Source organism: Rattus norvegicus, chromosome 3, assembly GCF_036323735.1.
Source record: "Rattus norvegicus strain BN/NHsdMcwi chromosome 3, GRCr8, whole genome shotgun sequence".
Classification (NCBI taxonomy): Eukaryota; Metazoa; Chordata; class Mammalia; order Rodentia; family Muridae; genus Rattus; species Rattus norvegicus.
In genome coordinates, this window is record NC_086021.1 from 41,373,759 (window position 1) to 41,401,005 (window position 27,247).

General features: G+C 42.4%; 5 protein-coding genes and 1 pseudogene across 5 annotated transcripts; all 6 read left to right on the plus strand.

Annotated features, from left to right (window-relative positions):
• Positions 1-3,015: 3,015 nt before the first annotated feature.
• Elob-ps11 (elongin B, pseduogene 11) lies at positions 3,016-4,870 on the plus strand (annotated as a pseudogene).
• Positions 4,871-6,962: 2,092 nt separating this feature from the next.
• Elob-ps7 (elongin B, pseduogene 7) lies at positions 6,963-10,358 on the plus strand. Its single transcript, XM_063284867.1, has one exon. It carries the CDS (start codon positions 8,204-8,206, stop codon positions 8,510-8,512), a length of 309 nt encoding a protein of 102 aa, XP_063140937.1. The 5' UTR covers positions 6,963-8,203; the 3' UTR covers positions 8,513-10,358.
• Positions 10,359-12,122: 1,764 nt separating this feature from the next.
• Positions 12,123-12,813, plus strand: Elob-ps14 (elongin B, pseduogene 14). Its single transcript, XM_063284861.1, has one exon. It carries the CDS (start codon positions 12,170-12,172, stop codon positions 12,476-12,478), a length of 309 nt encoding a protein of 102 aa, XP_063140931.1. The 5' UTR covers positions 12,123-12,169; the 3' UTR covers positions 12,479-12,813.
• Positions 12,814-14,580: 1,767 nt separating this feature from the next.
• LOC134486083 (elongin-B-like) lies at positions 14,581-19,473 on the plus strand. The gene has a single exon (XM_063284863.1). The coding sequence runs from the start codon at positions 16,125-16,127 to the stop codon at positions 16,431-16,433; it is 309 nt and encodes a 102-aa protein (XP_063140933.1). The 5' UTR covers positions 14,581-16,124; the 3' UTR covers positions 16,434-19,473.
• An 85-nt stretch (positions 19,474-19,558) lies between these two features.
• LOC134486085 (elongin-B-like) lies at positions 19,559-20,701 on the plus strand. The gene has a single exon (XM_063284869.1). The coding sequence runs from the start codon at positions 20,094-20,096 to the stop codon at positions 20,400-20,402; it is 309 nt and encodes a 102-aa protein (XP_063140939.1). The 5' UTR covers positions 19,559-20,093; the 3' UTR covers positions 20,403-20,701.
• A 3,219-nt stretch (positions 20,702-23,920) lies between these two features.
• LOC134486082 (elongin-B-like) lies at positions 23,921-24,508 on the plus strand. The gene has a single exon (XM_063284860.1). It carries the CDS (start codon positions 24,071-24,073, stop codon positions 24,377-24,379), a length of 309 nt encoding a protein of 102 aa, XP_063140930.1. The 5' UTR covers positions 23,921-24,070; the 3' UTR covers positions 24,380-24,508.
• Positions 24,509-27,247: the final 2,739 nt, after the last annotated feature.

A 27,247-nucleotide genomic window follows, 5' to 3' on the forward strand; every position in this document is an offset into this window, starting at 1 on the left:
ACCACAATCAAACACAGCATCCTTTTCAACAGAAGCAGAAGCTCATCTGAATATGCTCAAGGATGCTGACATCAATATTTAATCATCTCCTCACTCATCCAGGAAGAAGGGGAGATCAGTTACTACTGTACTTTATTGTGTTCAACCAAATCACCATGTTACAAAAATAGCAAGCTGCCATAATAAAAAATAAGGCTCCTCTATCCAGCACCAGATAGCATCATTTTACTTTCAAGCCTAGAAATTGCACACTTGTATATAAACCAACCGAAGATGAGGATTCAGAGTTCATCTTGGTGGATTTTTCCTTTGATGAATATGAAGTGTCCTTCCTTATCTTTTTTGATGAGTTTTAATTGAAAATTGATTTTATTTGATATTAGAATGGCTACTCCAGCTTGCTTCTTCAGACCATTTGCTTGGAAAGTTGTTTTCCAGCCTTTCACTCTGAGGTAGTGTCTGTCTTTGTCTCTGAGGTGTGTTTCCTGTAGGCAGCAGAATGCAGGGTCCTCATTGCGTATCCAGTTTGTTAATCTATGTCTTTTTATTGGGGAGTTGAGGCCATTGATGTTGAGAGATATTAAGGAATAGTGATTATTGCTTCCTGTTATATTCATATTTGGATGTGAGGTTATGTTTGTGTGCTTTTCTTCTCTTTGTTTTGTTGCCAAGATGATTAGTTTCTTGCTTCTTCTAGGGTATAGCTTGCCTCCTTATGTTGGGCTTTACCCTTTATTATCCTTTGTAGTGCTGGATTTGTAGAAAGATATTGTGTAAATTTGGTTTTGTCATGGAATATCTTGGTTTCTCCATCAATGTTAATTGAGAGTTTTGCAGGATACAGTAACCTGGGCTGGCATTTGTGTTCTCTTAGGGTCTGTATGACATCTGTCCAGGATCTTCTGGCTTTCATAGTTTCTGGCGAAAAGTCTGGTGTGATTCTAATAGGTCTGCCTTTATATGTTACTTGACCTTTTTCCCTTACTGCTTTTAATATTCTTTCTTTATTTTGTGCGTTTGGTGTTTTGACAATTATGTGACGGGAGGTGTTTCTTTTCTGATCCAATCTATTTGGAGTTCTATAGGCTTCTTGTATGCCTATGGGTATCTCTTTCTTTAGGTTAGGGAAGTTTTCTTCTGTGATTTTGTTGAAGATATTTACTGGTCCTTTGAGCTGGTAGTCTTCACTCTCTTCTATACTTATTATCCTTAGGTTTGATCTTCTCATTGAGTCCTGGATTTCCTGTATGTTTTGGACCAGTAGCTTTTTCTGCTTTACATTATCTTTGACAGTTGAGTCAATGATTTCTATGGAATCTTCTGCTCCTGAGATTCTCTCTTCCATCTCTTGTATTCTGTTGGTGAAGCTTGTATCTACAGCTCCTTGTCTTTTCTTTTGATTTTCTATGTCCAGGGTTGTTTCCATGTGTTCTTTCTTGATTGCTTCTATTTCCATTTTTAATTCCTTCAACTGTTTGATTGTGTTTTCCTGGAATTCTTTCAGGGATTTTTGCAATTCCTCTCTGTAGGCTTCTACTTGTTCTCTAAGGGAGTTCTTTATGTCTTTCTTGAAGTCCTCCAGCATCATGATCAAATATGATTTTGAAACTAGATCTTGCTTTTCTGGTGTGTTTGGATATTCCGTGTTTGCTTTGGTGGGAGAATTGGGCTCCGATGATGCCATGTAGTCTTGGTTTCTGTTGCTTGGGTTCCTGCGCTTGCCTCTCGCCATCAGATTGTCTCTAGTGTCACTTTGTTCTGCTATTTCTGACAGTGGCTAGACTGTCCTATAAGCCTGTGTGTCAGGAGTGCTGTAGACCTGTTTTCCTGTTTTCTTTCAGCCAGTTATGGGGACAGAGTGTTCTGCTTTCGGGCGTGTAGTTTTTCCTATCTACGGGTCTTCAGCTGTTCCTGTGGGCCTGTGTCTTGAGTTCACCAGCCAGGTTTCTTGCAGGGGAAAAGTTGGTCCTACCTGCGGTTCCAAGGCTCAAGTTTGCTCGTGGGGTACCGCCTAAGTCCTCTCCGCAGCGGCAGCAACCGGGAAGATCTGCGCCGCTCTTTCCGGGAGCCTCCGTGCACCAGGGTTCCAGATGATGTTTGGTGTTTTCCTCTGGCATCTGGATGTGCACAGAGTGCAGTCTCTTCTGGTTTCCCAGGCGTGTCTGCCTCTCTGAAGGTTCAGCTCTCCCTCCCACGGGATTTGGGTGCAGAGAACTGTTTATCCGGTCTGTTTCCTTCACATTCCGGCGGTGTCTCAGGCGCAGGGGTCCTGCCGTTCCCGGGCCCTCCCCTACGGGAACCCAGAGGCCTTATACAGTTGCCTCTTGGGCCAGGGATGTGGGCAGGGGTGGGCAGTGTTGGTGGTCTCCTCCGCTCTGCAGCCTCAGGAGTGCCCACCTGATCAGGCCGTGAGGTCTCTCTCCCACGGGGTTTGGGAGCAGAGAGCTGCTGCGGGCCGGGATCCGCGGGTGTGGGACTTCCTGTAAACACAGGAAGTGCCCAGTCCTAAAGGAATTTTGCCTCTGTGTGACCTGAGTTCTGCAGGCAGGTTTCTTGCAGGGGAAAAGTTGGTCTTACCTGCGGTTCCAAGGCTCAAGTTTGCTCGTGGGGTACTGCCTAAGTCCTCTCCGCTGTGGCAGCAACCAGGAAGATCTCCGCCGCTCTTTCCGGGAGCCTACGTGCACCAGGGTTCCAGATGGCGTTTGGTGTTTCCTCTGGCGTCTGGATGTGCACAGAGTGCAGTCTCTTCTGGTTTCCCAGGCCTGTCCGCCTCTCTGAAGGTTTAGCTCTCCCTCCCACGGGATTTGGGTGCAGAGAACTCGAGAGAAAAGTTTTGTAATTAGATCAAAATGGTGAAATGTGGGATGTTGTCACAGGTGAGACATTTACAAGGCAAAAGGAAGCTTGTCATTGAATGAGAAGGAAGGATGGGCAGGGAAAAATGTTGAAGGGAGAGGAGGAGACCAGATGGGAAAGGGGGAAGAGATGGGGGTGAGAGGGAGAGAAGCCGGTGCAGGACTATATGGTAGGTGACGGACGTTAAGATTCCCTGCTGCACCTTTACAGGTTGTTACAAATATTTTTAAGGGATGGATGTAAATTGGGCTTTATAGGTTTAGAGGGTCAATTATATCTTATAAATTGGGCCAAAGGTTATTGTGCAGTGTGTCCTTTCATGTAGCGATGTAAGTGTAAGAAAGTGTGGGACAGATGGTCTCTGTGGCCACAGAGTTGGGATGTGTATGTCTGGCAGGGAAACCGACTTGGGAAACTGATAGGTAGAGAGATTGCTGCCAGGCTCAGAGAGAAGCCTTTGGCTGTGTTGTATGGGATGGAGCAGAGCAGGTAAGATGTTTTCCTGGCTGATAATTAAGATTTCCATCAGATATCTTGGGGTATTGAGGTGCAGAACCTTGATGGGGAAAACAGCAGGCTTTTATATTTTATACTTTTACATGAACAGACAGCAAACCGACCCAATGAGCAACAGTCCACTAATAATCCAAAGAGTTGAAAGTTTTCATTTCTAAAGAAGAGGAGGGCAGGTTGGGGATTTAGCTCACTTGTAGAGCGCTTGCCTAGCAAATGCAAGGCCCTCGGTTCCATCCCCAGCCCTGGAAAAAAAAAAAGAAGAAGAAGAAGAAGAAGTCAGCACCATGATAAGCCATGTGACATCTCAATATTAGGAATTTAAACAAAGAAACAGAGAAGCACCATGGGCTGGCACATTGTAGATTCCCTACTGTGTGACAAGTAATGGCAAGTCATAGAGTTAGAGATGTAAAGCTGCTCTTTAAAGTGCGTTGTTTCTAAAATCTTTCATGATACTCATATTTCTTTTAACGTGGGCTCCACAGGAATTCTGGGTGGAAATCCTAGTTAGACAAGCTGCTTAGTAAGGACCATTTTATTAACAGGTGAATAAGTTCAATTTTACAAAGAAGAGAGTAAAGACATTGCTTGAAACACGTGGGGATTTTCAACATAGTTTGGTACTTGGAGTTAGTGAACAATTTTTCCCTATCTAAGTAGAGAGTTGTGATAAATACCTTTAACTCTGGTCAGAGTGGATACAGACATATATTGTGGAAGATGTGAAGGTTAATTAAACACCTGTGGCTCTGGGTAGAGAGCTGAACAGATGGATGCATTTTAGCTAATGTCCTGAATTTTAAATTGGTTTTTGGTATTAGACTTGATAGAAGATGTTTAAGTTTGTCTAAAGGAGAGTACAGAGGGTGGAGCCAGAAGCAGCCGCCGACATGGATGTGTTTCTCATGATCCGGCGCCACAAGACAACCACCATCTTTACGGACGCCAAGGAGTCGAGCACGGTGTTCGAACTGAAGTGCATCGTCGAGGGCATCATCAAGCGGCCGAAGGGGAGCAGCGGCTGTACAAGGACGACCAGCTCCTCAATGATGGAAAAACTCTGGGCGAATGTGGCTTCACCAGTCAGACAGCAAGGCCACAGCCCCCAGCCACAGTGGGCCTGGCCTTTCGAGCAGATGACACCGTTGAAGCACTGCTTATTGAACCCTTCTCCAGCCCTCGGAGCTTCCAGATGTGATGAAGCCACAGGATTCTGGAGGCAGTGCCAATGAAAAAGCTGTGCAGTGAGGGCCCCAGGCCTAAACCCTAGAAACCCACTCCCCCAATAAGAAAAGATTTGGCTGTCTAAAAAAAACAAAAAACAAAAAAAAATGAGAGTACAGAGATTATGAGAATCACATGGGGATTTTCATGCATGGATCAAAACTTAGGTCGGGAAAAATTAGTCCTTGGATCCACTTAGAGTATCCAATGTTACTTAGCAGTAATTAAGGTTCAATAAAATCTGTGACTCCGAGTAAAGAGCTAAACAGATGGAGATAGATAGATAGATAGATAGATAGATAGATAGATAGATAGATATTTGTATTAAAGTTAAACAAAAATCTTTAGCCTAAAATATGTCCATCTCTAAAGCTCTCTACCCTGAGTCAAAGTCCTGGTTTGATACATGGTGTATTGGTATTAGAATTGATAGAAGTTTTTAAATGTGTTTTATGTGTTAGCCGCTAAAAACCATATCTCTGGTTGATGACGGCCAGCGAGGGTGTGTGGTTACTTTTGATATATTCCAGAACAGGAAGCTCAGATTCTCTTAACGTGGGCTCCACCGGATTATTCGGTTCATTTCCTGATATCATAGAGTACAAAAGTGTATCAGGCTCATTGTTTAGCTTACTTCGTGTGTTAAAAGTCGTTTAATCGTCATAATGGGTGTGCCTTTGAGTTTTATGGTTATATTATTAGTCCGGGAAGGAGTACAAGATACAAGCTATTTGGATACAGACTGAGTAACACAGTATTTTGGGACAAATGTTTTGTCTTTGTGCTTTTACAAAGTGTGGTTAGGCTCTGGAAACCTCACAGAGTCCTACTGATCTGATTTGATAGAGGTAGACCTCCTGAAAAATGATTCAGGAGAATCAAACAGAAAAAGTTATCTGAATCCTAAACCTTTGTCTTGAGAGTTGTATGATGCGAAGTGTGCCTACTTGGACTCCTGGTCTCAAAGACTTTCAGGCGGGTCCAATCAGGACACACATGCTACAGCATGTGCTTCATTATTCCTACCCCCTACCCACAAGGATATCTCAACGCCCATGTACAGCTTGAAGAAGTTACAGAAGAGTCTTCGTCCCAGTTCCCTAGACTTTTGGGAGGCTGAAAGGGATTATTCTGAAGTTGTTTTTATGAGGAATTTAGAAATGGTTGTTATTTAACTGGGAGGAAGTAGATAGGGTTATACAGTCATAATCTCATGTGGTAACTAAGCTAGCATCATATCTGTGCTTTGGTATACAATTTATTTGACGAAAAATTGTAAAAGTACAAGTTTTAGAGTCAGTCCTTCTAGTGATGTCATTACAAAGATCTGAGATGATTACACCTCTGATTTAAGACACAAATAACAAATTCATGACTCTGAGTTTGACACTTGAAACTTTCAAGATAATATTTAGGATTTGGAGACAACAGTCTAGATTACTTTATATAGATCGATGTTCTTCAAAAACGTCAGAAATCCACAAAATTTGAGATTTAAATTTATTTATCCTTTGTTGAGACATATCTGCTCCTAACCGTTCCCTTTCCCTGATTTAATGAAGAATTTGAACATCTCGACCTCCAGGTGATGCCATACTTTGTGGCAAGGCAGCCACTGCACAAAGCTGCCTGTTTCATCTGCACACTAATACTGTCCAGAAAAGGACAAGTCATGCAGAATAGTTGACTGATAAGCCCAACCAAGACAGGGTGAACAGCCCTTCCTCATCTGCATTTCCACAGTCTGTCAGTTGATTTGGGGCCAGAAGGCTGAAGTCTTCCCTCACGTGTTGCTAACAGGGTACTGTGCTGGTGGAGAGTGCTCTCTACAACCTCTCAGTTCTAGAAGGTGTTTTAGGCTTCCTATGTGTGTAGATACTTGGCCATTCTCAGATTTCTGACGGGGTTGAAGACTGATTATAGGCTCATAGCTTATGAGGCTGTTTAACTCTGAACATATATATATATACATATACATGAATATATATATATTATATATCATTGGAGATTTATGAGATAGTATACAAGCTAGCCAAAATACAATATGGATGTTAAGACTTCTCTAAACTTGGAATGGATAACTGAATGTTCTGCTCATCTGACAGTGTTGGACTGGATGTTAGATTTACTTTATGCTTTTAATTACAACACGTTAAGAGTTGTGTTCAGGTTGTATTTGAGAGAAAAGTTTTGTAATTAGATCAAAATGGTGAAATGTGGGATGTTGTCACAGGTGAGACATTTACAAGGCAAAAGGAGGCTTGTCATTGAATGAGAAGGAAGGATGGGCAGGGAAAAATGTTGAAGCGAGAGGAGGAGACCAGATGGGGAAGGGGGAAGAGATGGGGGTAAGAGGGAGAGAATCCGGTGCAGGACTATATGGTGGGTGACGTTAAGATTCCCTGCTGCACCTTTACAGGTTGTTACAAATATTTTAAGAGATGGATGTAAATTGGGCTTTATAGGTTTAGAGGGTCAATTATATCTTATCAATTGGGCCAAAGGTTGTTGTGCAGTGTGTCCTTTCATGTAGCGATTTAAATGTAAGAAAGTGTGGGACAGATGGTCTCTGTGGCCACAGAATTGGGATGTATGTGTCTGGCAGGGAAACCGACTTGGGAAACTGATAGGTAGAAAGATTGCTGCCAGGCTCAGAGAGAAGCCTTTGGCTGTGTTGTATGGGATGGCGCAGAGCAGGTATGATGTTTTCCTGGCTGATAATTAAGATTTCCATCAGATATCTTGGGGTATTGAGGTGCAGAACCTTGATGGGGAAAACAGCAGCCTTTTAGATTTTATACTTTTGCATGAACACACGGCAAACCGGCCCACTGAGCAACAGTCCACTGATAAGCCAAAGAGTTGAAAGTTTTCATTTCTAAAGAAGTCGAGGGCAGGTTGGGGATTTAGCTCACTGGTAGAGCGCTTGCCTAGCAAATGCAAGGCCCTGGGTTCGGACCTCAGCTATGAAAAAAAAAAAAAAGAAAGAGGAGGGCAGCACCATGTTAGGCATGTGGTATCTCAATATTAGGAATTTAAACAAAGAAACAGAGAAGCACCCTGGGATGGCACATTGTAGATTCCCTGCTGTGTGACAAGTAATGGCAAGTCATAGAGTTAGAGATTTAAAGCTGCTCTTTAAAGTGCGTTGTTTCTAAAATCTTTCATGATACTCATATTTCTTTTAACGTGGGCTCCACAGGAATTCTGGGTGGAAATCCTAGTTAGACAAGCTGCTTAGTAAGGACCATTTTATTAACAGGTGAATAAGTTCAATTTTACAAAGAAGAGAGTAAAGACATTGCTTGAAACACGTGGGGATTTTCACCATAGTTTGGTACTTGGAGTGAGTGAACAATTTTTCCCTATCTAAGTAGAGAGTTGTGATAAATACCTTTAACTCTGGTCAGAGTGGATACAGACATATATTGTGGAAGATATGAAGGTTAATTAAACACATGTGGCTCTGGGTAGAGAGCTGAACAGATGGATACATTTTGGCTAATGTCCTGAATTTTAAATTGGTTTTTGGTATTAGACTTGATAGAAGATGTTTAAATTTGTCTAAAGGAGAGTACAGAGGGTGGAGCCAGAAGCAGCCGCCAGCATGGATGTGTTCCTCATGATCCGGAGCCACAAGACCACCACCATCTTTACAGACGCCAAGGAGTCGAGCACGGTGTTCGAACTGAAGTACATCGTCGAGGGTATCATCAAGCGGCCGCCAGAGGAGCAGCAGCTGTACAAGGACGACCAGCTCCTCAATGATGGAAAAACTCTGGGCGAATGTGGCTTCACCAGTCAGACAGCAAGGCCACAGCCCCCAGCCTCAGTGGGCCTGGCCTTTCCAGCAGAGGACACCGTTGAAGCGCTGCTTATTGAACCCTTCTCCAGCCCTCGGAGCTTCCAGATGTGATGAAGCCACAGGATTCTGGAGGCAGTGCCAATGAACAAGCTGTGCAGTGAGGGCCCCAGGCCTACCCCCTAAAAACCCACTCCCCCAATAAAAAAAGATTTGCCTGTCTAAAAAAAACAAAAAACAAAAAAAAGGAGAGTACAGAGATTATGAGAATCACATGGGGATTTTCATGCATGGATCGAAACTTAGGACGGGACAAATTAGTCCCTGGATCCACTTAGAGTATCCAATGTTACTTAGTAGTAATTAAGGTTCAATAAAATCTGTGACTCCCGGTAAAGAGCTAAACAGATGGAGATAGATAGATAGATAGATAGATAGATAGATAGATAGATAGATAGATAGATAGATATTTGTCTTAAGGTTAAACAAAAATCTGTTGCCTAACATATGTCCATCTCTAAAGCCCTCTACCCTGAGTCAAAGTCCTGGTTTGATACATGGCGTATTGGTATTAGAATTGAGAGAAGTTTTTAAATGTGTTTTATGTGTTAGCCGCTAAAAGCCATATCTCTGGTTGATGACGGCCAGCGAGGGTGTGCGGTTAATTTGATATATTCAAGAATAGGAAGCTCAGATTCTCTTCACGTGGGCTCCACCGGATTATTCGGTTCATTTCCTGATATCATAGAGTACAAAAGTGTATCAGGCTCATTGTTTAGCTTACTTCGTGTGTTAAAAAGTCGTTTAATCGTCATAATGGGTGTGCCTTTGAGTTTTATGGTTATATTATTAGTCCGGGAAAGAGTACAAGATACAAGCTATTTGGATACAGACTGAGTAACACAATATTTTGGGACAAATGTATTGTCTTTGTGCTTTTACAAAGTGTGGTTAGGCTCTGGAAACCTCACAGAGTCCTACTGATCTGATTTGATAGAGGTAGACCTCCTGAAAAAATGATTCAGGAGAATCAAACAGAAAAAGTTATCTGAATCCTAAACGTTTGTCTTGAGAGTTGTATGATGCGAAGTGTGCCTACTTGGACTCCTGGTCTCAAAGACTTTATCAGGCGGGTCCAATCAGGACACACATGCTACAGCATGTGCTTCATTATTCCTACCCCCTACCCAGAAGGATATCTCAACGCCCATGTACAGCTTGAAGAAGTTACAGAAGAGTCTTCGTCCCAGTTCCCTAGACTTTTGGGGGGCTGAAAGGGATTATTCTGAAGTGGTTTTTATGAGGAATTTAGAAATGGTTGTTATTTAACTGGGAGGAAGTAGATAGGGTTATACAGTCATAATCTCATGTGGTAACTAAGCTAGCATCATATCTGTGCTTTGGTATACAATTTATTTGACGAAAAATTGTAAAAGTACAAGTTTTAGAGTCAGTCCTTCTAGTGATGTCATTACAAAGATCTGAGATGATTACACCTCTGATTTAAGACACAAATAACAAATTCATGACTCTGAGTTTGACACTTGAAACTTTCAAGATAATATTTAGGATTTGGAGACAACAGTCCAGATTACTTTATATAGATCGATGTTCTTCAAAAACGTCAGAAATCCACAAAATTTGAGATTTAAAATTATTTATCCTTTGTTGAGACATATCTGCTCCTAACCGTTCCCTTTCCCTGATTTAATGAAGAATTTGAACATCTCGACCTCCAGGTGATGCCATACTTTGTGGCAAGGCAGCCACTGCACAAAGCTGCCTGTTTCATCTGCACACTAATACTGTCCAGAAAAGGACAAGTCATGCAGAATAGTTGACTGATAAGCCCAACCAAGACAGGGTGAACAGCCCTTCCTCATCTGCATTTCCACAGGCTGTCAGTTGATTTGGGGCCAGAAGGCTGAAGTCTTCCCTCACATGTTGCTAACAGGGTACTGTGCTGGTGGAGAGTGCTCTCTACAACCTCTCAGTTCTAGAAGGTGATTTAGGCTTCCTATGTGTGTAGATACTTGGCCATTCTCAGATTTCTGACGGGGTTGAAGACTGATTATAGGCTCATAGCTTATGAGGCTGTTTGACTCTGAACATATACATATATATATATATATACATATATATATATATATATATATAATCGTTGGAGATGTATGAGATAATATACAAGCTAGCCAAAATACAATATGGATGTTAAGACTTTCTAAACTTGGAATGGATAACTGAATGTTCTGCTCATCTGACAGTGTTGGACTGGATGTTAGATTTACTTTATGCTTTTAATTACAACACGTTAATAGTTGTGTTCAGGTTGTATTTGAGAGAAAAGTTTTGTAATTAGATCAAAATGGTGAAATGTGGGATGTTGTCACAGGTAAGACATTTACAAGGCAAAAGGAGGCTTGTCATTGAATGAGAAGGAAGGATGGGCAGGGAAAAATGTTGAAGGGAGAGGAGGAGACCAGATGGGAAAGGGGGAAGAGATGGGGGTGAGAGGGAGAGAATCCGGTGCAGGACTATATGGTGGGTGACGTTAAGATTCCCTGCTGCACCTTTACCTGTTGTGACAAATACTTTTAAGAAATGGATGTAAATTGGGCTTTATAGGTTTAGAGGGTCAATTATATCTTATAAATTGGGCCAAAGGTTATTGTGCAGTGTGTCCTTTCATGTAGTGATGTAAGTGTAAGAAAGTGTGGGACAGATGGTCTCTGTGGCCACAGAGTTGGGATGTGTATGTCTGGCAGGGAAACCGACTTGGGAAACTGATAGGTAGAGAGATTGCTGCCAGGCTCAGAGAGAAGCCTTTGGCTGTGTTGTATGGGATGGAGCTGAGCAGGTAAGATGTTTTCCTGGCTGATAATTAAGATTTCCATCAGGTATCTTGGGGTATTGAGGTGCAGAACCTTGATGGGGAAAACAGCAGGCTTTTATATTTTATACTTTTACATGAACAGACAGCGAACCGACCCAATGAGCAACAGTCCACTAATAATCCAAAGAGTTGAAAGTTTTCATTTCTAAAGAAGAGGAGGGCAGGTTGGGGATTTAGCTCACTGGTAGAGCGCTTGCCTAGCAAATGCAAGGCCCTCGGTTCCATCCCCAGCCCTGGAAAAAAAAAAAGAAGAAGAAGAGGAAGTCAGCACCATGATAAGCCATGTGATATCTCAATATTAGGAATTTAAACAAAGAAACAGAGAAGCACCCTGGGCTGGCACATTGTAGATTCTCTGCTGTGTGACAAGTAATGGCAAGTCATAGAGTTAGAGATTTAAAGCTGCTCTTTAAAGTGCGTTGTTTCTAAAATCTTTCATGATACTCATATTTCTTTTAACGTGGGCTCCACAGGAATTCTGGGTGGAAATCCTAGTTAGACAAGCTGCTTAGTAAGGACCATTTTATTAACAGGTGAATAAGTTCAATTTTACAAAGAAGAGAGCAAAGACATTGCTTGAAACACGTGGGGATTTTCACCATAGTTTGGTACTTGGAGTTAGTGAACAATTTTTCCCTATCTAAGTAGAGAGTTGTGATAAATACCTTTAACTCTGGTCAGAGTGGATACAGACATATATTGTGGAAGATATGAAGGTTAATTAAACACCTGTGGCTCTGGGTAGAGAGCTGAACTGATGGATACATTTTGGCTAATGTCCTGAATTTTAAATTGGTTTTTGGTATTAGACTTGATAGAAGATGTTTAAGTTTGTCTAAAGGAGAGTACAGAGGTTGGAGCCAGAAGCAGCCGCCGGCATGGATGTGTTTCTCATGATCCGGCGCCACAAGACCACCACCATCTTTACGGACGCCAAGGAGTCGAGCACGGTGTTCGAACTGATGTGCATCGTCGAGGGCACCATCAAGCGGCCGCCAGAGGAGCAGCGGCTGTACAAGGACGACCAGCTCCTCAATGATGGAAAAACTCTGGGCGAATGTGGCTTCACCAGTCAGACAGCAAGGCCACAGCCCCCAGCCTCAGTGGGCCTGGCCTTTCCAGCAGACGACACCGTTGAACCGCTGATTATTGAACCCTTCTCCAGCCCTCGGAGCTTCCAGATGTGATGAAGCCACAGGATTCTGGAGGCAGTGCCAATGAACAAGCTGTGCAGTGAGGGCCCCAGGCCTACCCCCTAAAAACCCACTCCCCCAATAAAAAAAGATTTGCCTGTCTAAAAAAAAACAAAAAACAAAAAAAAGGAGAGTACAGAGATTATGAGAATCACATGGGGATTTTCATGCATGGATCGAAACTTAGGACGGGACAAATTAGTCCCTGGATCCACTTAGAGTATCCAATGTTACTTAGTAGTAATTAAGGTTCAATAAAATCTGTGACTCCCGGTAAAGAGCTAAACAGATGGAGATAGATAGATAGATAGATAGATAGATAGATAGATAGATAGATAGATAGATAGATATTTGTCTTAAGGTTAAACAAAAATCTGTTGCCTAACATATGTCCATCTCTAAAGCCCTCTACCCTGAGTCAAAGTCCTGGTTTGATACATGGCGTATTGGTATTAGAATTGAGAGAAGTTTTTAAATATGTTTTATGTGTTAGCCGCTAAAAGCCATATCTCTGGTTGATGACGGCCAGCGAGGGTGTGTTGTTACTTTTGATATATTCCAGAACAGGAAGCTCAGATTCTCTTAACGTGGGCTCCACCGGATTATTCGGTTCATTTCCTGATATCATAGAGTACAAAAGTGTATCAGGCTCATTGTTTAGATTACTTCGTGTGTTAAAAAGTCGTTTAATCGTCATAATGGGTGTGCCTTTGAGTTTTATGGTTATATTATTAGTCCGGGAAAGAGTACAAGATACAAGCTATTTGGATACAGACTGAGTAACACAGTATTTTGGGACAAATGTTTTGTCTTTGTGCTTTTACAAAGTGTGGTTAGGCTCTGGAAACCTCACAGAGTCCTACTGATCTGATTTGATAGAGGTAGACCTCCTGAAAAATGATTCAGGAGAATCAAACAGAAAAAGTTATCTGAATCCTAAACGTTTGTCTTGAGAGTTGTATGATGCGAAGTGTGCCTACTTGGACTCCTGGTCTCAAAGACTTTCAGGCGGGTCCAATCAGGACACACATGCTACAGCATGTGCTTCATTATTCCTACCCCCTACCCACAAGGATATCTCAACGCCCATGTACAGCTTGAAGAAGTTACAGAAGAGTCTTCGTCCCAGTTCCCTAGACTTTTGGGAGGCTGAAAGGGATTATTCTGAAGTGGTTTTTATGAGGAATTTAGAAATGGTTGTTATTTAACTGGGAGGAAGTAGATAGGGTTATACAGTCATAATCTCATGTGGTAACTAAGCTAGCATCATATCTGTGCTTTGGTATACAATTTATTTGACGAAAAATTGTAAAAGTACAAGTTTTAGAGTCAGTCCTTCTAGTGATGTCATTACAAAGATCTGAGATGATTACACCTCTGATTTAAGACACAAATAACAAATTCATGACTCTGAGTTTGACACTTGAAACTTTCAAGATAATATTTAGGATTTGGAGACAACAGTCTAGATTACTTTATATAGATCGATGTTCTTCAAAAACGTCAGAAATCCACAAAATTTGAGATTTAAATTTATTTATCCTTTGTTGAGACATATCTGCTCCTAACCGTTCCCTTTCCCTGATTTAATGAAGAATTTGAACATCTCGACCTCCAGGTGATGCCATACTTTGTGGCAAGGCAGCCACTGCACAAAGCTGCCTGTTTCATCTGCACACTAATACTGTCCAGAAAAGGACAAGTCATGCAGAATAGTTGACTGATAAGCCCAACCAAGACAGGGTGAACAGCCCTTCCTCATCTGCATTTCCACAGGCTGTCAGTTGATTTGGGGCCAGAAGGCTGAAGTCTTCCCTCACGTGTTGCTAACAGGGTACTGTGCTGGTGGAGAGTGCTCTCTACAACCTCTCAGTTCTAGAAGGTGTTTTAGGCTTCCTATGTGTGTAGATACTTGGCCATTCTCAGATTTCTGACGGGGTTGAAGACTGATTATAGGCTCATAGCTTATGAGGCTGTTTAACTCTGAACATATATATATATACATATACATGAATATATATATATTATATATCATTGGAGATTTATGAGATAGTATACAAGCTAGCCAAAATACAATATGGATGTTAAGACTTCTCTAAACTTGGAATGGATAACTGAATGTTCTGCTCATCTGACAGTGTTGGACTGGATGTTAGATTTACTTTATGCTTTTAATTACAACACGTTAAGAGTTGTGTTCAGGTTGTATTTGAGAGAAAAGTTTTGTAATTAGATCAAAATGGTGAAATGTGGGATGTTGTCACAGGTGAGACATTTACAAGGCAAAAGGAGGCTTGTCATTGAATGAGAAGGAAGGATGGGCAGGGAAAAATGTTGAAGCGAGAGGAGGAGACCAGATGGGGAAGGGGGAAGAGATGGGGGTAAGAGGGAGAGAATCCGGTGCAGGACTATATGGTGGGTGACGTTAAGATTCCCTGCTGCACCTTTACAGGTTGTTACAAATATTTTAAGAGATGGATGTAAATTGGGCTTTATAGGTTTAGAGGGTCAATTATATCTTATCAATTGGGCCAAAGGTTGTTGTGCAGTGTGTCCTTTCATGTAGCGATTTAAATGTAAGAAAGTGTGGGACAGATGGTCTCTGTGGCCACAGAATTGGGATGTATGTGTCTGGCAGGGAAACAGACTTGGGAAACTGATAGGTAGAAAGATTGCTGCCAGGCTCAGAGAGAAGCCTTTGGCTGTGTTGTATGGGATGGCGCAGAGCAGGTATGATGTTTTCCTGGCTGATAATTAAGATTTCCATCAGATATCTTGGGGTATTGAGGTGCAGAACCTTGATGGGGAAAACAGCAGCCTTTTAGATTTTATACTTTTGCATGAACACACGGCAAACCGGCCCACTGAGCAACAGTCCACTGATAAGCCAAAGAGTTGAAAGTTTTCATTTCTAAAGAAGTCGAGGGCAGGTTGGGGATTTAGCTCACTGGTAGGGCGCTTGCCTAGCAAATGCAAGGCCCTGGGTTCGGACCTCAGCTATGAAAAAAAAAAAAAAGAAAGAGGAGGGCAGCACCATGTTAGGCATGTGGTATCTCAATATTAGGAATTTAAACAAAGAAACAGAGAAGCACCCTGGGATGGCACATTGTAGATTCCCTGCTGTGTGACAAGTAATGGCAAGTCATAGAGTTAGAGATTTAAAGCTGCTCTTTAAAGTGCGTTGTTTCTAAAATCTTTCATGATACTCATATTTCTTTTAACGTGGGCTCCACAGGAATTCTGGGTGGAAATCCTAGTTAGACAAGCTGCTTAGTAAGGACCATTTTATTAACAGATGAATAAGTTCAATTTTACAAAGAAGAGAGTAAAGACATTGCTTGAAACACGTGGGGATTTTCACCATAGTTTGGTACTTGGAGTGAGTGAACAATTTTTCCCTATCTAAGTAGAGAGTTGTGATAAATACCTTTAACTCTGGTCAGAGTGGATACAGACATATATTGTGGAAGATATGAAGGTTAATTAAACACATGTGGCTCTGGGTAGAGAGCTGAACAGATGGATACATTTTGGCTAATGTCCTGAATTTTAAATTGGTTTTTGGTATTAGACTTGATAGAAGATGTTTAAGTTTGTCTAAAGGAGAGTACAGAGGGTGGAGCCAGAAGCAGCCGCCAGCATGGATGTGTTCCTCATGATCCGGAGCCACAAGACCACCACCATCTTTACAGACGCCAAGGAGTCGAGCACGGTGTTCGAACTGAAGTACATCGTCGAGGGTATCATCAAGCGGCCGCCAGAGGAGCAGCAGCTGTACAAGGACGACCAGCTCCTCAATGATGGAAAAACTCTGGGCGAATGTGGCTTCACCAGTCAGACAGCAAGGCCACAGCCCCCAGCCTCAGTGGGCCTGGCCTTTCCAGCAGAGGACACCGTTGAAGCGCTGCTTATTGAACCCTTCTCCAGCCCTCGGAGCTTCCAGATGTGATGAAGCCACAGGATTCTGGAGGCAGTGCCAATGAACAAGCTGTGCAGTGAGGGCCCCAGGCCTACCCCCTAAAAACCCACTCCCCCAATAAAAAAAGATTTGCCTGTCTAAAAAAAAACAAAAAACAAAAAAAGGAGAGTACAGAGATTATGAGAATCACATGGGGATTTTCATGCATGGATCGAAACTTAGGACGGGACAAATTAGTCCCTGGATCCACTTAGAGTATCCAATGTTACTTAGTAGTAATTAAGGTTCAATAAAATCTGTGACTCCCGGTAAAGAGCTAAACAGATGGAGATAGATAGATAGATAGATAGATAGATAGATAGATAGATAGATAGATAGATAGATATTTGTCTTAAGGTTAAACAAAAATCTGTTGCCTAACATATGTCCATCTCTAAAGCCCTCTACCCTGAGTCAAAGTCCTGGTTTGATACATGGCGTATTGGTATTAGAATTGAGAGAAGTTTTTAAATGTGTTTTATGTGTTAGCCGCTAAAAGCCATATCTCTGGTTGATGACGGCCAGCGAGGGTGTGCGGTTAATTTGATATATTCAAGAATAGGAAGCTCAGATTCTCTTCACGTGGGCTCCACCGGATTATTCGGTTCATTTCCTGATATCATAGAGTACAAAAGTGTATCAGGCTCATTGTTTAGCTTACTTCGTGTGTTAAAAAGTCGTTTAATCGTCATAATGGGTGTGCCTTTGAGTTTTATGGTTATATTATTAGTCCGGGAAAGAGTATAAGATACAAGCTATTTGGATACAGACTGAGTAACACAATATTTTGGGACAAATGTATTGTCTTTGTGCTTTTACAAAGTGTGGTTAGGCTCTGGAAACCTCACAGAGTCCTACTGATCTGATTTGATAGAGGTAGACCTCCTGAAAAAATGATTCAGGAGAATCAAACAGAAAAAGTTATCTGAATCCTAAACGTTTGTCTTGAGAGTTGTATGATGCGAAGTGTGCCTACTTGGACTCCTGGTCTCAAAGACTTTATCAGGCGGGTCCAATCAGGACACACATGCTACAGCATGTGCTTCATTATTCCTACCCCCTACCCAGAAGGATATCTCAACGCCCATGTACAGCTTGAAGAAGTTACAGAAGAGTCTTCGTCCCAGTTCCCTAGACTTTTGGGAGGCTGAAAGGGATTATTCTGAAGTGGTTTTTATGAGGAATTTAGAAATGGTTGTTATTTAACTGGGAGGAAGTAGATAGGGTTATACAGTCATAATCTCATGTGGTAACTAAGCTAGCATCATATCTGTGCTTTGGTATACAATTTATTTGACGAAAAATTGTAAAAGTACAAGTTTTAGAGTCAGTCCTTCTAGTGATGTCATTACAAAGATCTGAGATGATTACACCTCTGATTTAAGAGACAAATAACAAATTCATGACTCTGAGTTTGACACTTGAAACTTTCAAGATAATATTTAGGATTTGGAGACAACAGTCCAGATTACTTTATATAGATCGATGTTCTTCAAAAACGTCAGAAATCCACAAAATTTGAGATTTAAATTTATTTATCCTTTGTTGAGACATATCTGCTCCTAACCGTTCCCTTTCCCTGATTTAATGAAGAATTTGAACATCTCGACCTCCAGGTGATGCCATACTTTGTGGCAAGGCAGCCACTGCACAAAGCTGCCTGTTTCATCTGCACACTAATACTGTCCAGAAAAGGACAAGTCATGCAGAATAGTTGACTGATAAGCCCAACCAAGACAGGGTGAACAGCCCTTCCTCATCTGCATTTCCACAGTCTGTCAGTTGATTTGGGGCCAGAAGGCTGAAGTCTTCCCTCACGTGTTGCTAACAGGGTACTGTGCTGGTGGAGAGTGCTCTCTACAACCTCTCAGTTCTAGAAGGTGTTTTAGGCTTCCTATGTGTGTAGATACTTGGCCATTCTCAGATTTCTGACGGGGTTGAAGACTGATTATAGGCTCATAGCTTATGAGGCTGTTTGACTCTGAACATATATATATATATATATATATATATACATATACATGAATATATATATTATATATCATTGGAGATTTATGAGATAGTATACAAGCTAGCCAAAATACAATATGGATGTTAAGACTTCTCTAAACTTGGAATGGATAACTGAATGTTCTGCTCATCTGACAGTGTTGGACTGGATGTTAGATTTACTTTATGCTTTTAATTACAACACGTTAAGAGTTGTGTTCAGGTTGTATTTGAGAGAAAAGTTTTGTAATTAGATCAAAATGGTGAAATGTGGGATGTTGTCACAGGTGAGACATTTACAAGGCAAAAGGAGGCTTGTCATTGAATGAGAAGGAAGGATGGGCAGGGAAAAATGTTGAAGGGAGAGGAGGAGACCAGATGGGGAAGGGGGAAGAGATGGGGGTAAGAGGGAGAGAATCCGGTGCAGGACTATATGGTGGGTGACGTTAAGATTCCCTGCTGCACCTTTACTGGTTGTTACAAATATTTTAAGAGATGGATGTAAATTGGGCTTTATAGGTTTAGAAGGTCAATTATATCTTATCAATTGGGCCAAAGGTTGTTGTGCAGTGTGTCCTTTCATGTAGCGATTTAAATGTAAGAAAGTGTGGGACAGATGGTCTCTGTGGCCACAGAATTGGGATGTATGTGTCTGGCAGGGAAACCGACTTGGGAAACTGATAGGTAGAAAGATTGCTGCCAGGCTCAGAGAGAAGCCTTTGGCTGTGTTGTATGGGATGGCGCAGAGCAGGTATGATGTTTTCCTGGCTGATAATTAAGATTTCCATCAGATATCTTGGGGTATTGAGGTGCAGAACCTTGATGGGGAAAACAGCAGCCTTTTAGATTTTATACTTTTGCATGAACACACGGCAAACCGGCCCACTGAGCAACAGTCCACTGATAAGCCAAAGAGTTGAAAGTTTTCATTTCTAAAGAAGTCGAGGGCAGGTTGGGGATTTAGCTCACTGGTAGAGCGCTTGCCTAGCAAATGCAAGGCCCTGGGTTCGGACCTCAGCTATGAAAAAAAAAAAAAAAGAAAGAGGAGGGCAGCACCATGTTAGCCATGTGGTATCTCAATATTAGGAATTTAAACAAAGAAACAGAGAAGCACCCTGGGATGGCACATTGTAGATTCCCTGCTGTGTGACAAGTAATGGCAAGTCATAGAGTTAGAGATTTAAAGCTGCTCTTTAAAGTGCGTTGTTTCTACAATCTTTCATGATACTCATATTTCTTTTAACGTGGGCTCCACAGGAATTCTGGGTGGAAATCCTAGTTAGACAAGCTGCTTAGTAAGGACCATTTTATTAACAGGTGAATAAGTTCAATTTTACAAAGAAGAGAGTAAAGACATTGCTTGAAACACGTGGGGATTTTCACCATAGTTTGGTACTTGGAGTGAGTGAACAATTTTTCCCTATCTAAGTAGAGAGTTGTGATAAATACCTTTAACTCTGGTCAGAGTGGATACAGACATATATTGTGGAAGATATGAAGGTTAATTAAACACATGTGGCTCTGGGTAGAGAGCTGAACAGATGGATACATTTTGGCTAATGTCCTGAATTTTAAATTGGTTTTTGGTATTAGACTTGATAGAAGATGTTTAAATTTGTCTAAAGGAGAGTACAAAGGGGGGAGCCAGAAGCAGCCGCCAGCATGGATGTGTTCCTCATGATCCGGAGCCACAAGACCACCACCATCTTTACAGACGCCAAGGAGTCGAGCACGGTGTTCGAACTGAAGTACATCGTCGAGGGTATCATCAAGCGGCCGCCAGAGGAGCAGCAGCTGTACAAGGACGACCAGCTCCTCAATGATGGAAAAACTCTGGGCGAATGTGGCTTCACCAGTCAGACAGCAAGGCCACAGCCCCCAGCCACAGTGGGCCTGGCCTTTCCAGCAGATGACACCGTTGAAGCACTGCTTATTGAACCCTTCTCCAGCCCTCGGAGCTTCCAGATGTGATGAAGCCACAGGATTCTGGAGGCAGTGCCAATGAAGAAGCTGTGCAGTGAGGGCCCCAGGCCTATCCCTTAGAAACCCACTCCCCCAATAAAAAAAGATTTGGCTGTCTAAAAAAAAACAAAAAAAAAACAAAAAAAAGGAGAGTACAGAGATTATGAGAATCACATGGGGATTTTCATGCATGGATCGAAACTTAGGTCGGGAAAAATTAGTCCCTGGATCCACTTAGAGTATCCAATGTTACTTACCAGTAATTAAGGTTCAATAAAATCTGTGACTCCGGGTAAAGAGCTAAACAGATGGAGATAGATAGATAGATAGATAGATAGATAGATAGATAGATAGATAGATAGATAGATATTTGTCTTAAGGTTAAACAAAAATCTGTAGCCTAACATATGTCCATCTCTAAAGCTCTCTACCCTGAGTCAAAGTCCTGGTTTGATACATGGCGTATTGGTATTAGAATTGATAGAAGTTTTTAAATGTGTTTTATGTGTTAGCCGCTAAAAGCCATATCTCTGGTTGATGACGGCCAGCGAGGGTGTGTTGTTACTTTTGATATATTCCAGAACAGGAAGCTCAGATTCTCTTAACGTGGGCTCCACCGGATTATTCGGTTCATTTCCTGATATCATAGAGTACAAAAGTGTATCAGGCTCAATGTTTAGCTTACTTCGTGTGTTAAAAGTCATTTAATCGTCATAATGGGTGTGCCTTTGAGTTTTATGGTTATATTATTAGTCCGGGAAAGAGTATAAGATACAAGCTATTTGGATACAGACTGAGTAACACAGTATTTTGGGACAAATGTTTTGTCTTTGTGCTTTTACAAAGTGTGGTTAGGCTCTGGAAACCTCACAGAGTCCTACTGATCTGATTTGATAGAGGTAGACCTCCTGAAAAAATGATTCAGGAGAATCAAACAGAAAAAGTTATCTGAATCCTAAACGTTTGTCTTGAGAGTTGTATGATGCGAAGTGTGCCTACTTGGACTCCTGGTCTCAAAGACTTTATCAGGCGGGTCCAATCAGGACACACATGCTACAGCATGTGCTTCATTATTCCTACCCCCTACCCAGAAGGATATCTCAACGCCCATGCACAGCTTGAAGAAGTTACAGAAGAGTCTTCGTCCCAGTTCCCTAGACTTTTGGGGGGCTGAAAGGGATTATTCTGAAGTGGTTTTTATGAGGAATTTAGAAATGGTTGTTATTTAACTGGGAGGAAGTAGATAGGGTTATACAGTCATAATCTCATGTGGTAACTAAGCTAGCATCATATCTGTGCTTTGGTATACAATTTATTTGACGAAAAATTGTAAAAGTACAAGTTTTAGAGTCAGTCCTTCTAGTGATGTCATTACAAAGATCTGAGATGATTACACCTCTGATTTAAGAGACAAATAACAAATTCATGACTCTGAGTTTGACACTTGAAACTTTCAAGATAATATTTAGGATTTGGAGACAACAGTCCAGATTACTTTATATAGATCGATGTTCTTCAAAAACGTCAGAAATCCACAAAATTTGAGATTTAAATTTATTTATCCTTTGTTGAGACATATCTGCTCCTAACCGTTCCCTTTCCCTGATTTAATGAAGAATTTGAACATCTCGACCTCCAGGTGATGCCATACTTTGTGGCAAGGCAGCCACTGCACAAAGCTGCCTGTTTCATCTGCACACTAATACTGTCCAGAAAAGGACAAGTCATGCAGAATAGTTGACTGATAAGCCCAACCAAGACAGGGTGAACAGCCCTTCCTCATCTGCATTTCCACAGTCTGTCAGTTGATTTGGGGCCAGAAGGCTGAAGTCTTCCCTCACGTGTTGCTAACAGGGTACTGTGCTGGTGGAGAGTGCTCTCTACAACCTCTCAGTTCTAGAAGGTGTTTTAGGCTTCCTATGTGTGTAGATACTTGGCCATTCTCAGATTTCTGACGGGGTTGAAGACTGATTATAGGCTCATAGCTTATGAGGCTGTTTGACTCTGAACATATACATATATATATACATATATATATATATATATATATATATATATATATAATCATTGGAGTTGTATGAGATAGTATACAAGCTAGCCAAGATACAATATGGATGTTAAGACTTTCTATACTTGGAATGGATAACTGAATGTTCTGCTCATCTGACAGTGTTGGACTGGATGTTAGATTTACTTTATGCTTTTAATTACAACACGTTAATAGTTGTGTTCAGGTTGTATTTGAGAGAAAAGTTTTGTAATTAGATCAAAATGGTGAAATGTGGGATGTTGTCACAGGTGAGACATTTACAAGGCAAAAGGAGGCTTGTATTGAATGAGAAGGAAGGATGGGCAGGGAAAAATGTTGAAGGGAGAGGAGGAGACCAGATGGGAAAGGGGGAAGAGATGGGGGTGAGAGGGAGAGAAGCCGGTGCAGGACTATATGGTGGGTGACGTTAAGATTCCCTGCTGCACCTTTACCTGTTGTGACAAATACTTTTAAGAAATGGATGTAAATTGGGCTTTATAGGTTTAGAGGGTCAATTATATCTTATAAATTGGGCCAAAGGTTATTGTGCAGTGTGTCCTTTCATGTAGTGATGTAAGTGTAAGAAAGTGTGGGACAGATGGTCTCTGTGGCCACAGAGTTGGGATGTGTATGTCTGGCATGGAAACCGACTTGGGAAACTGATAGGTAGAGAGATTGCTGCCAGGCTCAGAGAGAAGCCTTTGGCTGTGTTGTATGGGATGGAGCTGAGCAGGTAAGATGTTTTCCTGGCTGATAATTAAGATTTCCATCAGGTATCTTGGGGTATTGAGGTGCAGAACCTTGATGGGGAAAACAGCAGGCTTTTATATTTTATACTTTTACATGAACAGACAGCGAACCGACCCAATGAGCAACAGTCCACTAATAATCCAAAGAGTTGAAAGTTTTCATTTCTAAAGAAGAGGAGGGCAGGTTGGGGATTTAGCTCACTGGTAGAGCGCTTGCCTAGCAAATGCAAGGCCCTCGGTTCCATCCCCAGCCCTGGAAAAAAAAAAAAGAAGAAGAAGAGGAAGTCAGCACCATGATAAGCCATGTGATATCTCAATATTAGGAATTTAAACAAAGAAACAGAGAAGCACCCTGGGCTGGCACATTGTAGATTCTCTGCTGTGTGACAAGTAATGGCAAGTCATAGAGTTAGAGATTTAAAGCTGCTCTTTAAAGTGCGTTGTTTCTACAATCTTTCATGATACTCATATTTCTTTTAACGTGGGCTCCACAGGAATTCTGGGTGGAAATCCTAGTTAGACAAGCTGCTTAGTAAGGACCATTTTATTAACAGGTGAATAAGTTCAATTTTACAAAGAAGAGAGCAAAGACATTGCTTGAAACACGTGGGGATTTTCACCATAGTTTGGTACTTGGAGTTAGTGAACAATTTTTCCCTATCTAAGTAGAGAGTTGTGATAAATACCTTTAACTCTGGTCAGAGTGGATACAGACATATATTGTGGAAGATATGAAGGTTAATTAAACACCTGTGGCTCTGGGTAGAGAGCTGAACAGATGGATGCATTTTGGCTAATGTCCTGAATTTTAAATTGGTTTTTGGTATTAGACTTGATAGAAGATGTTTAAGTTTGTCTAAAGGAGAGTACAGAGGTTGGAGCCAGAAGCAGCCGCCGGCATGGATGTGTTTCTCATGATCCGGCGCCACAAGACCACCACCATCTTTATGGACGCCAAGGAGTCGAGCACAGTGTTCGAACTGAAGTGCATCGTCGAGGGCATCATCAAGCGGCCGCCAGAGGAGCAGCGGCTGTACAAGGACGACCAGCTCCTCAATGATGGAAAAACTCTGGGCGAATGTGGCTTCACCAGTCAGACAGCAAGGCCACAGACCCCAGCCACAGTGTGCCTGGCCTTTCGAGCAGATGACACCGTTGAAGCACTGCTTATTGAACCCTTCTCCAGCCCTCGGAGCTTCCAGATGTGATGAAGCCACAGGATTCTGGAGGCAGTGCCAATGAACAAGCTGTGCAGTGAGGGCCCCAGGCCTACCCCCTAGAAACCCACTCCCCAATAAAAAAAAGATTTGGCTGTCTAAAAACAAAAAAAAGGAGAGTACAGAGATTATGAGAATCACATGGGGATTTTCATGCATGGATCGAAACTTAGGTCGGGAAAAATTAGTCCCTGGATCCACTTAGAGTATCCAATGTTACTTACCAGTAATTAAGGTTCAATAAAATCTGTGACTCCGGGTAAAGAGCTAAACAGATGGAGATAGATAGATAGATAGATAGATAGATAGATAGATAGATAGATAGATAGATATTTGTCTTAAGGTTAAACAAAAATCTGTAGCCTAACATATGTCCATCTCTAAAGCTCTCTACCCTGAGTCAAAGTCCTGGTTTGATACATGGCGTATTGGTATTAGAATTGATAGAAGTTTTTAAATGTGTTTTATGTGTTAGCCGCTAAAAGCCATAGCTCTGGTTGATGACGGCCAGCGAGGGTGTGTTGTTACTTTTGATATATTCCAGAACAGGAAGCTCAGATTCTCTTAACGTGGGCTCCACCGGATTATTCGGTTCATTTCCTGATATCATAGAGTACAAAAGTGTATCAGGCTCAATGTTTAGCTTACTTCGTGTGTTAAAAGTCATTTAATCGTCATAATGGGTGTGCCTTTGAGTTTTATGGTTATATTATTAGTCCGGGAAAGAGTATAAGATACAAGCTATTTGGATACAGACTGAGTAACACAGTATTTTGGGACAAATGTTTTGTCTTTGTGCTTTTACAAAGTGTGGTTAGGCTCTGGAAACCTCACAGAGTCCTACTGATCTGATTTGATAGAGGTAGACCTCCTGAAAAAAATGATTCAGGAGAATCAAACAGAAAAAGTTATCTGAATCCTAAACGTTTGTCTTGAGAGTTGTATGATGCGAAGTGTGCCTACTTGGACTCCTGGTCTCAAAGACTTTATCAGGCGGGTCCAATCAGGACACACATGCTACAGCATGTGCTTCATTATTCCTACCCCCTACCCAGAAGGATATCTCAACGCCCATGTACAGCTTGAAGAAGTTACAGAAGAGTCTTCGTCCCAGTTCCCTAGACTGTTGGGGGGCTGAAAGGGATTATTCTGAAGTGGTTTTTATGAGGAATTTAGAAATGGTTGTTATTTAACTGGGAGGAAGTAGATAGGGTTATACAGTCATAATCTCATGTGGTAACTAAGCTAGCATCATATCTGTGCTTTGGTATACAATTTATTTGACGAAAAATTGTAAAAGTACAAGTTTTAGAGTCAGTCCTTCTAGTGATGTCATTACAAAGATCTGAGATGATTACACCTCTGATTTAAGACACAAATAACAGCAGCTCTCTGCTCCCAGACCCGGTGAGAGAGAGACCCACCGCCTGGTCAGGTGGGCACTCCTGAGGCTGCAGAGCGGAAGAGACCACCAACACTGCTCACCCCTGCCCACATCCCTGGCCCAAGAGGAAACTGTATAAGGCCTCTGGGCTCCCGTGGGGGAGGGCCCAGGAGCGGCAGGACCCCTGCCACAGACACCGCCGGACCCTGAAGGAAACAGACCGGATAAACAGTTCTCTGCACCCAAATCCCGTGGGAGGGAGAGCTAAACCTTCAGAGAGGCAGACAAGCCTGGGAAACCAGAAGAGACTGCTCCCTGCACACACATCTCGGACGCCAGAGGAAAAAGCCAAAGACCATCTGGAACCCTGGTGCACTGAAGCTCCCGGAAGGGGCGGCACAGGTCTTCCTGGTTGCTGCCGCTGCAGAGAACCCCTGGACAGCACCCCACGAGCAAACCTGAGCCTCGGGACCACAGGTAAGACCAAATTTTCTGCTGCAAGAAAGCTGCCTGGTGAGCTTGGGACACACGGAAGCAGAATTTCTCTAGAACCGGGCACGTTCTGTGTTTACCGGAAGTCCCACACCCGCGGATCCCGGCCCGCAGCAGCTCTCTGCTCCCAGACCCGGTGAGAGAGAGACCCAACCGCCTGGTCAGGTGGGCACTCCTGAGGCTGCAGAGCGGAAGAGACCACCAACACTGCTCACCCCTGCCCACATCCCTGGCCCAAGAGGAAACTGTATAAGGCCTCTGGGCTCCCGTGGGGGAGGGCCCAGGAGCAGCAGGACACCTGCCTGAGACACCACCGGAACCGGAAAGAAACAGACCGGATAAACAGTTCTCTGCACCCAAATCCCGTGGGAGGGAGAGCTAAACCTTCAGAGAGGCAGACAAGCCTGGGAAACCAGAAGAGACTGCTCCCTGCACACACATCTCGGACGCCAGAGAAAAAGCCAAAGACCATCTGGAACCCTGGTGCACTGAAGCTCCCGGAAGGGGCGGCACAGGTCTTCCTGGTTGCTGCCGCTGCAGAGAGCCCCTGGGCAGCACCCCACGAGCGAACTTAAGCCTCGGGACCACAGGTAAGACCAAATTTTCTGCTGCAAGAAAGCTGCCTGGTGAACTCAAGACACAGGCCCACAGGAACAGCTGAAGACCTGTAGAGAGGAAAAACTACACGCCTGAAAGCAGAACACTCTGTCCCCATAACTGACTGAAAGAGAGGAAAACAGGTCTACAGCACTCCTGACACACAGGCTTATAGGACAGTCTAGCCACTGTCAGAAATAGCAGAACAAAGTAACACTAGAGATAATCTGATGGCGAGAGGCAAGCGCAGGAACCCAAGCAACAGAAACCAAGACTACATGCCATCATCGGAGCCCAATTCTCCCACCAAAACAAACATGGAATATCCAAACACACCAGAAAAGCAAGATCTAGTTTCAAAATCATATTTGATCATGATGCTGGAG

Excerpts from the sequence above, each read along its gene's own strand:
- Elob-ps14 (XM_063284861.1), top strand. The coding sequence starts at position 12,170 with ATGGATGTGTTTCTCATGATCCGGCGCCACAAGACCACCACCATCTTT.
- LOC134486085 (XM_063284869.1), top strand. The coding sequence starts at position 20,094 with ATGGATGTGTTCCTCATGATCCGGAGCCACAAGACCACCACCATCTTT.
- LOC134486083 (XM_063284863.1), top strand. The coding sequence starts at position 16,125 with ATGGATGTGTTCCTCATGATCCGGAGCCACAAGACCACCACCATCTTT.
- LOC134486082 (XM_063284860.1), top strand. The coding sequence starts at position 24,071 with ATGGATGTGTTTCTCATGATCCGGCGCCACAAGACCACCACCATCTTT.
- Elob-ps7 (XM_063284867.1), top strand. The coding sequence starts at position 8,204 with ATGGATGTGTTCCTCATGATCCGGAGCCACAAGACCACCACCATCTTT.